At 51.5% G+C, this 10,623-nt stretch overlaps 1 protein-coding gene across 1 annotated transcript in view; it reads left to right on the top strand.

Moving 5' to 3' along the window:
• Positions 1 to 10,623, top strand: part of LOC119444739 (3-oxoacyl-[acyl-carrier-protein] reductase FabG) — a 277,325-nt gene extending 266,702 nt beyond the window's left edge. Inside the window, exons 8-9 of the mRNA XM_049664723.1 lie at positions 2,395 to 2,458; positions 10,235 to 10,623. Of these exons, the coding sequence (XP_049520680.1) occupies positions 2,395 to 2,458; positions 10,235 to 10,435 (265 nt within the window). The 3' untranslated portion in view covers positions 10,436 to 10,623. The remainder of the gene's footprint in view (positions 1 to 2,394; positions 2,459 to 10,234) is intronic.

A 10,623-nucleotide genomic window follows, 5' to 3' on the forward strand; every position in this document is an offset into this window, starting at 1 on the left:
CAAAGTAATAAACTAAACAAACTAATATAAAAAACTCGCCGTGCGGCCAAGCCGTCACTAGTATTATTTTAGGACAAGCTTGATGATGTCTTTTACCATGAAATATCAGCGAAACCATCATTTTTTCTTTAACTCCCTCAGCAATTTGGCCATTACGGACGCCTTCCTTACTGTTTTAGTTTTTATTTGTTATTACAGTTAGCGCGAGTTAAATCGTAGGCTCGGTTTGAGCGGTAAATTCAATTTTATGCATAAGTGTGGAATGACCCATTGAGCGAAATGCGGCTCCACTAACGTGAAACCTGGGGAGGTGCGAAACATACAGTGATGCAACGCCAATGAGCTCATACTGCCTTAAACATTGGCTCAAAACCTCGTAAACGCAGCCTCCCCATTACAACGACAGAAGAGAAGGGGAATTCTACGCTGGAATTATGAGCGGTAATCCAGCCAGCTGTGGAAGACGAGGACGACGACAAACGCGGGAGCGCCCGGCACGAGCCGCTTGCTTACCGTGACGACGACAGGAGATACCGACAGCCCTGGCGCATAAGGTGCTTCGCACCTAAAAAAATTTGTTTGCTACATGTTGCACTTCAATAACGAGCGTTTATGGGCGGGAAGGCCAAGACCCCGTTGCTGTTCCGCCAATTCAGGCAGTAGTATATACAACAAGAGTGAGATGATTCGGCGCCGATTGCATCAAGAATACTCCTGTAATTTGCCCCGAATGAAAATTAGCACACACGCCTGTGAGCAAACGCATACAGCCCACAGGTTCAGAAGAAGAAATAAACTTTATTTAAAGTGCCGGCACTTTGCTTTTAGTAGCCTCAGGTGTCGGCTCGAATCATTGGACTCGGGCGGCATCTTCGGCTTTCCGGACGGCCCAGAGCTGATCTTCCAGCTCCGACCTTTTCAGGGCCGCCTCCCAGCGACGGCGACGCCGACGGAGAAGGTCCCCGGCGGCCCCAGCAGCCAGGGCAACGGCGGGAATGAGCGAGCTCGAGGCTTCCTTTAATCTATTAACGCCTGCCGTTATGGGCGCGTCGCGAACGGCGGCGGTTGTTGCCGGCACATTCCCAGAGCATGTGTCGCAGTGTTGCTCTGAGTCCGCCCGCTTTACAAGCATCAGTCGGATATAAGCTAGGGTAACCGTGGCGTAAGACGGCCGGACTTGGGTAACTGTGTGTTTGTAGTAAGCGTCAACAAAACATCCACAGCTGGCTCCGAGGCCGCGGATCATGCCAGCGTTCCCATACTGCCCGTCGCGCTCGTGCCACTGCTCGCACATTCGTCGTCGTCGTCTTCCACAGCTGGCACGGATCCGCCTTGACGTTTTACAAACGTATAACGCTTGCTTACTTCAGATGCACAAAGTGAATTTCTCAAATGCACTGCAATGATTGCAGTGCCAAGCATCTACTACACTCCTTAACTTTAAGTTATAATCATAGAGGAAAAGAAACGCAGCATTTTCCATGAATCCCTCGTCCATATATGTTTCCTAAGGTGAGAACAAGTCACGGCTACGAACGACCCCGCAGCAGTTGCTGTAGAGCTGCCGCGGCTTGGTGGGACCCATTGACGTAACGCCATCGGTCGTTTACGTGTCGAACATCACTTGTCGAATGCAGGTGGAGCGGCGAACCATATCCGAACGCGTTTTCTGTCGGCGTGTCAGCACATACGTGATTTTCCTTACATCGGGGTCATGCTGTTATATCATAGTGATGAATATCTTTCCGCGAGGCCTAGCCTTTCTCGCAAGTGAGAAGGTGACGCGCGAAGTAGGCAAAAAAAATGTCACAGTTTCGCCCTAAGAGCGAAGCAATGAATGCGATAGCTACACAGCAATGTCATACGAAGTAAGGTGAGCGGCTTTGGTAGCAACAACACGCAGAACTGTTGTCGACGCCATCGGCGTTTTGCCCGCGTTAGCTCAAAATGCGTGCGGCGTTGGTGACTGTTGCTGGAGCCTCTGATATATATAGGCACTTGGTGCCGCAGCTAAACGTCGCCTCCCTTCTCTCCCCCTCCCCCACGGCCTCTCGCGCGTCTGAAGAAGGCGCGTTTGCTCTACATATATGGTGATTGTAAAGGAGAAAAGAGACGCCTACTTCTGCAGCCCTTAAGCGAGCACGGCGCAGAACGCGCGTTTGTTCTCCGCCGCGCGTTCACTCCCCGTGAAAGACGCGCCCCTCGCGCCCTTTCACTCGCACATACAGCGTTCGGCGCGCGGCGACGATTTCATCTCCAAATGACGTCATATGGAACCTCACGACGACGGCGACGGCGACGGCAGAAATCTGCTTTTGAGTGTCCATATAATTGCTATCGCAATAAAATGGGAAGCAAGGCGTTATGCAAATTATCTGCTTTCTTTTTTTGCAGCCCAGGGTATATCAAGACGATGATTTCGAGAGCACCTACTGTCTGCGTAGAGGAGCATATGGAGGTATGTTCCATAAAATAATAATAATAATAATAATAATAATAATAATAATAATAATAATAATAATAATAAACTTCGCACTATTCGTCCTATAATACACCCGCACATGTAAAATTCAACCTGGTCTTTTCTCTATGCATGTGCAAGAGAGAGATACGCGTAGGGAGCCTACATGCAAGCGCACAGCGCTTGCATGTCGGCTTCCTAGATAGGTGTATTTTACAGTGACGCCTGTTAGCGTCTATACTCGCGTACAACTTTCTATGGCAATGAAGGGAAAGCTACGGAGGCAAAGCGCGCTCAATTGAGAGTGCTTCTGAAAAAAGTACCACCTTGAATCCACGTTGGTTTAGGCTGGGGAAGAGAAGATATAAACAGCTTATTAGGTCAGTTAAATAACACAGAACACACCACTGAGTGCAAAAGTTTACTTATTTTGCGGCTTTTCCCTTTCGCGTCTGGGCAAACGCGAAACCGTTGCACGTGGAAGCTGCGTCGATTCAGCGTCTGTTCCGAGCAACCAAACGCTGCCCGACTACTTGGCACTGTTACACATGTGCAGCATCCACACGCCCGTATCTTTCCCTTCAGTGCCACAGAAAGTTGTCCGCGAGTACAGTTGGTCAGGATTTTTTGTGGCGTGCTCACCCAAAAAACGGCAGCTGTAAGTGGGGTTTTAGTTTCAGCGTAAGGGAATTATGTTTTCTCGTGCATCCGAAATTACAATCCTATGCTATCATGTCTGCGTATTGTGTGTAAGTCGTAGTTTACCAATTTTCTGATACATTCTACTTAGAGAAATTCAATTACTTCAATAACGCACTTGGGCTAGGCGAAGGGCCTACACGAATGAGGATAAATGCTATACTAACGGCATCGTCACCTAGCGACCTCAGCCACTCAGACAGACCTCAGACGGCAGCCGGAAGAGGGCTTTGTCTTTCCCTTCGCGCGGAACAGGGACGGTATTCTGTAAGAGTCCAATTAGTGGACTGTCCATTTCGGCTGTCGCTGATTGGCTGCTGCTTCACGTGCAGGAAGGAGACTGGTTGGCACCTTCCTGCACGTGAAGCAGCAGCCAATCAGCGACAGCCGAAATGGACAGTCCACTAACTGGACTCTTACAGAATACCGCCCCTGATGTATGTTTTCTCGTATATTCGAGTAAGAATCCGAAGCTATGATGTCGGCAGCTTGTATGTAAGTCGTTCTTTACGCGTATTCTGACGCAATTTTTAAGCATTAATTTAGTTCAATATGGCACTTGCGCTTGGCGGACGGCCTAGAAGAATAAGGATCTATGCTGACCATCCGCACGCGTGCGTGCGCGCGTGAGGTACGTCGCGTGTGCTGGTGATCCTTGTGTAACGTCGTGTAACGTCAGTTGGGGTGGTGCTAGTTGTCTAACGTCCGCACCAGCTTTGCTTTACATCCACTTTCACCGGGTGGAATGGGGGTGGATGTTTTTTTTTTTATTTGCCTTAGCCACAGGGGTCAGTGGCACTAGAGAGGAAAGTGGAACAGTTATGGTACCTAGTAAAGTACAAATAGCGATAGACAAACAGTGCAAGATAAAGTAGTTTCGTGATATGCAATATTAGATGTTACGTGATCAATTCAAGTTTGTGGTACGACACTATTAGCTAAAGTTTAATAAAAGTATGGGGAGGGGCGCTATGATTTCCAGCTAGAATACCTCCTGAAAGTTGGTTCTAATGTAGCAGGTGTTTCTGGGAAGACTTCAAGTAATTTTACGGGCAACACGTTCGGCTTGCCCGCTTGTCCTCTACCTCTGAGTTCGGGAAAGCTGGATCTGCCCAACTCTGCTTCGGGGGATGGAGGAGGAAAACGTGTATTTGAAGGAATAAATGGCGATTGTGGTGGGGGTCCCACTTGGTTCATGAGGCCCATTCAAGCGGAGATTGCTGTCCTCAGTACAGAGCGCCATAGGCAGTTGCCGCCTTGCGCGCCCTGTCGATTAAACTGAGTTGATCGTCAAGGCTGTCGCTGGCCAGCAACTTCTCCCACCACTCCACACTCGCTTGGCTTGCTGGTAGGTCAATATATAGTATGCCTATGTATGTGGTCAATATATAGTATATAGTAATCGTCAATATATAGTATGTATATGTATGTGGTCATGGTAGGTCTTCTGCAGTAATAGCAGCGCCATTTGCTTCAGAGCCACGGACAGATCATTGGACTTCGTTGTAATTCCGGGAATTGCAGGCACCACAGGGGCGATGAAGGCTTCGCCGCCGGTGTATAAGATGACAGTCACTTGAGGTCTCTCGGCTAGTAAAGAAGCTGAGTGATGGTCGGGAATTCTTGACAGATGGTGAATTCGCGTTCAGAGAGAGTCGGCAATTACGTGATTCTGAATCGTATGGTATCTCGCGATGGCGATTGTTGCTGGTGCTGAGGTGCGCCGAGGCAGCCCTAAACACGTACAGTTCCAAATGAAAAAAAATTACACCATCTTCCCGTAGGGGAACCCTGAGTAGTATGCGAAGCAGCCATGGGGTCGACTAAAGGTAGTTTTATCAGTTGTATAAAGTTGGACATGCAGCAGCACCAGCAACGCGCAGAACTGTTGTCGACGCCGTCGGCGTTTTGCCCGCGTTCGCACCGAACGCGCGCGGCGTTGGTGACTGTTGCCGGTACCTCTGGGGCGCCTACCGTCGCGCCTCTAAGCTGCATCGCATTATCGCGCGCGGAGCCGCAGGTGTTGTCATTCGTTGCGCAATCCGGAGAGGAGAGGAGGAATGCCGAGAGAAGAGGAGATGAGACAGTGAGAGGAGGGGGAGGAGGATGCGCATGCGCAGTAGGGGTGTGGACGCCGCACGGCGGAGGGGGGGGGAGGGAGGGAGTGACATAGCCCCGACCATAAGATGTTTCGCATCTAAAAGATTAGCACAAATGACTGGTGGCCGGAGCGACACATTACATTTTCCAAAGCAGGCGTGGCCGTCAGAAAGCGTGTCGTGATTTTGTCATTCTGGCCACCAGTCACTTTAGCTAATTTTCTTCCGCTAGGACTGTACGTATAGGGCTTGACCTTGTACGCTCTCCAAAGCTTGAATGTCGATTTTCCATGTATTTGACAGCGCCCCGCACAGCTGAAGCCTAAAAGGGACTGGGGTACCTCAAGCTCTCCCGCAGAGGAATCTGAAAATCTGAGCAACTTGTGGTAACTTGCCGCGGCTTGTCCGTGGGCAGTAGAGCAGACACGTCGAGTGCTGTGTTGACGGATTGAGGCTCTGGCACGGACGATGGAGTGTGGTCGTCGAGTGCCTTGTTACAAGCTATAATTTGTAATCCTTGGAAGCCTCAGCGCTGATTGTTTTCTGTCCGCCTTTTACGTTGGCTGAGGGCATCATGAGTGGCTGAAGTCATAACCTGTGGGACTCGGGGCTGGGTTGGAGCTTGTGGAGCAATTTATGAAGGTATCCGCGAGCCCGGTCCGGCAATTAGCAGGTAACATTGCAGAGCGAGACGTAAGCGTGACCGCGTGACCTCAATTACGAAAACCTATTGCAAACCAGCGGGGAAACTTCGCGTGCCATCATCAGCGCCGTAACATGCAGCCTAGCGCCTAGAGGAAACAGACCCCGGTAGCAGATGCTGCGATTTTACGAGGCCAATCTCACCGCTTATCTTCGAGTTCATGAGACCAGCTGACTGGATACGGGTGCTCAGGAGTGTAAAAGTGCATGCGCTCCTCACAACATGCACGGTCACGGATAGAGTTTTCCTGGACGCATCGGGCTCAAGCAAACGTTGAGACAGGCGCGCCTCTCTTATCGCGGAAGTCGGCTAGCTATTAAACCAAGGAATAGCTTCCTGCATGCAACTTCGCGATATGACGCTCGCAAAATGGTGAAGTCGTGTCGAAATGGAAATCCAACAATGTCATTGAGTTGAGGAATTGGTGTCCAGGGTTATACAAATCGCAGTGTGCACCATAGCCGAGTTTGCAGGTCATGTCAAGGAAAGTGAAAGTAGCGACGAATTGTTCCTTGTGCGGGTGTTTTCTTGGCACTTTAATTTTTAGGTCCTTCTACAGCTCTATTGCTACTGTTCTATTTGCACTGCGTGCACTGCGGTTAAGGAACCCCTAATGTGCTAGATGACCTTCGCGGTAAATGATGACTTATCCGGACTTTTAACAGCGGAGCTATTCATAGTCGACCCTTCGCCGCCTGTCCGGCGTCACGCAGGCCACGTGACCAGGAGGGGATGAGAGCCGCGCCGGGTGAGGGCAGGTCGCGTGACCAGCAGAGGAGGTGAGGCGCGTTGGGGGAGGAAGCGCCCAATGAGAGGGCGCAACCTGAGGGGAGGAGGCGACCAATAAGAGGCCGCGCCAACGTTTATAGATACACTTTCAGTTCCGTATCTCTCCGCCGCGCCCATGGAGAGAAGGCGGCCTGTCGCGATTCTCGCCACCGCGGCGCTGCGGTTACGGGTTCCGTAGGGAGCCTACATGGAACGCTCTTTTTGCATGAGCCTACATGCAACGCTGTTTTTGCATGTAGGCTCCCTAGGGTTGCGCTCGGAGAGTGAGCGTCATCTGCTAGTGAGCAGCGTTCCGCCGCAGCATCTCAGGTTCTCACCACTTCTGGCTGTGTACTGCAAAAGAAATAACTGTTCTCGGGAAGTTGGTCGGCATTTGTTGTGGCTATTCCAGTTCGCGATTTACTTGAAACGGGCCGTATTGTGCAAGCAGTAATGTGTACGCCCAAGGATTTTGAGCAGTGGCTAAAATATCAAGAATGACAGCGTTTTCAATGCACCTTCGCACATCAGTGGCTGTCAAGCGTGCACACGAATTTGCTTGCCACGCCAATCGCGCGAATCTATTACAGCACGAATTATATTTTCTCACAGCCGTGCGGAACAACTGCTTTCTTTGTGATAGACATCCGCGTATATAGCTTAGTTTCTGAGCCTCCGGAGCTGGCTGCCCGTTTCAAGTTCAGCGACTGCGCAACTCGGACCATCGAGTACTAGCTTGTATTGTTCGAAATGTCCGCTTCGAGAAAATGAAGGTCAGAAACTTTGCACGTCTTGCTCAGCTCTTTGTCCGCGCGGGGAATAGCTCTTTTCCATTTGCTGAGAAGCTACGGATCCGATGGCAGCGCAAAAAAGTTGGAGGACGCTTAAGCTTCGCTTTTAGGAGGGGAACACAATAGCATTCAACGATCCCTGACTGCTTCTCACGCTTCCCGACAACTGCAGCTTAAGCAACCGTAATGGTTACCAGGAAACACTGACGGCGAACGCTATGCACGAAGGCGAGCTTTATGGTTGGAACTCGGCCTCTGGCGTGGGGCGATCCCGGAGATATTGCACAGCCGCACCGAAAAAATTACATAATTTTCAGGTTTCCGCTTTTGTTCAGTACTTTAAATTTTTCAGTCTGAGAAGATTTATCATAAAAGGCAGGCGCTATGGGTGTTTTGTTTCATGACATTTGTTTGTGGATTGTCATTTTCAACATTGCCAGGAATAGCTTTTCCAAGAATGCAAGACAAGGTATGAGCAGCATTAATGGTAGAATGTTGTGGCAATAAAACCCGCATATACCGCATGTCTTATAAGAAGGCGTGGCATATACATGTAGCTAAGTATATTCGGAGGGCCTGCGTGGTTGGGGATGATTTTCTCTGCCACCCGCCGACATCGCACGCCGACGCCGGTTGCCGACGCCGGATTTTCTGCGACACGGGGCCCTTTACCGCTATCGCGTTAAGAAGTGACGCGTCTCAGCGTTGCTTTTGTACCCGCTCGTACAGCCAGGTGCGTAGCAGGTTGGCATTGCGCTAAGTAAGCCCAGCATATCAGAGAAAACACATCGTGTTGACGGAGTTACGAAATGCTTCCGTCCGCGGCTGCAGCGTTCAATAGCCCCAAAAACCGAACGCACTGAATGAGCGCGGTTCTCGCACACGGAGTGAAGACAAACGCAAGCGAAAAGAAGAATCGTATAGAGGGGACACGCAACTGCGCCGCAACTTTGAGCTCAGCCCACAGAACACCTATACAAACTCCTCAGCCAACCGGCGCATGCCGTCAACGCTGCCGCCGACACTGCGGAACCCACGACCGCAGCGCCCTCTCAGCGCCTAGGAAGAAATCGCGCCCGCCTGGGAAGGCGCAGATCGAGAACTGAAGTAAGTATCAATAAACGCTGAGGCCGCGCTGGGCGTTAGGAGGACCGGCGATAAGTGGCGCGCCCTTTCAGACAACGCGCAACGCGTAGAGCTGCTGCCGACGCCGTCCAGGTTTCCCCGCAGTTCGCGCCGAACGCGCGCGGTGCCCGTGACTGCAGCCGATGCCCCCGGCGGCGGCTCGGCAGGTTTCGACCAGAGAACTGGACACTCGTCGAGTTCCGTCGGGAGTCGCTGCATGCCTCTTCTCGCCTCGCAACGTTTCAGTATAATATAATTTCCTGTTGTAGATCTGTGTTTACTTGTGTTTACGGAATTGCATCACGTGCAACACATGCACATGTAACACTCATAACGCTCGGTGTAAATTACACAGCTTCGCTGTTCGTCCATCTTCACGAAGTTGAAGGGGCGGAGATTTTTAGATGCGAAGCAGTCTATGGTCGGGGCTATGTCACTCTCTCCCTTCCTCCATCCATCCGCCGTGCGGCGTCCACACCCGCACTGCGCATGCGCATCCTTCTCCCCCTCCTCTCCGACGCTCCTCTCCTCTCCGGATTGCGCAACGAATGGCAACACCTGCGGCTCCGCGCGCGATAATGCGAAGCAGCTTAGGTTAGAGCATAGCCTCCTATATTTTTTCTATGGATAGAGGCGCGACGGTAGGCGCTGCATACTCCGCTGGGGGGGCGCCACTGTAGCTCGCGGTATAATGACGCGCGCTCCGCTCCTCTAATTCTCATCCCGCAACGCCGCGATGAGTGCCACGGACGCCTCGTACAGCGTCACAATACAGCGTCAACGCCATAACAGCGCCGTGGACAGCGCCGCGGAGAAGAGGTATAGTGCCTAGAATATACTTACTAAGTATATTCTAGGCACTTTAGAAGAGGGCTCGAGCCGCTGCCACTAAACTGCAGCGGCGACAGGCCGATCCGGAACTTCGGGCTCGTGAAGCCGGTAGCTACGTACGTCAACCTAACGGAAACTACGAACTGAAAACTAATGGGAACTTGAGTCGACCCCATGGCTGCTTCGCATACTACTCAGGGCTCCCCTACGGGAAGATGGTGTAATTTTTAGATGCGAAGCATCCAATGCTCGAGGCTATGTCACTCCCGCCCTCCCTACCTCCCTCCATCCATCCAACCGCCGTGCGTCCACACCCCTACTACGCATGCGCATCCACCTCCCCCTCCTCTCCTTGTCTCATCTTCTCCCCTCTCGGCATTCCTCCTCTCACCTCCGACGCTCCTGTCCTCTCTGGATTGCGCAACGAATGGCAACACCTGCGGCTCCGCGCGCGATAATGCGAAGCAGCTTAGGTTAGAGGCGCGACGGTAGGCGCCCCAGAGGCACCGGCAACACTCACCAACGCTGCGCGCGTTCGGTGCGAACGCGGGCAAAACGCCGACGGCGTCCACAACAGTTCTGCGCGTTGCTGGTGCTGCTGCATGTCCAAGTTTACACAGCTGATAAAACTACCTTGAGTCGACCCCATGGCTGCTTCGCATACTACTCAGGATCTGGATCTCAGGATCTCAGGATCAGGATACTACTCGGGAAGATGGTGTAATTTTTTTGTTTTCTGAACTTTGCGTCTGTGCAGATGATGGAGAAAACGAAGAGTGTTCTGCATGCGCTAGGACGAGTGGGCGCACCGGAAGAAGTGGCCCACTGTATCGCCTTCCTGGCATCCGATGGCGCCGCGTTTGTCACGGGGACCACGATGCCCGTCGATGGCGGCTTGCTCCTCCTGTCCAGCGTTTCGGATTCCAATACCATGTTCACTAACCAGAAGACTACGTGAGATGCCAAGAGCGTAGCCTTGCCGTGCTGTCAGAGTACACTGCGGAAACTAAGGAAGCACTGGCAACCATTTTTCCCAAAGAAATCCCCTGTATCTCAATTAACTCGATTTTTTTAACTTGCGGGTTTTCGAGGAAGCACTTTTGTTCTGTTTAGGCCCCGTTACAGGAAAGACGGACGAATACAGCA

Source organism: Dermacentor silvarum, chromosome 3 (genome assembly GCF_013339745.2).
Source record: "Dermacentor silvarum isolate Dsil-2018 chromosome 3, BIME_Dsil_1.4, whole genome shotgun sequence".
NCBI lineage: Eukaryota > Metazoa > Arthropoda > Arachnida > Ixodida > Ixodidae > Dermacentor > Dermacentor silvarum.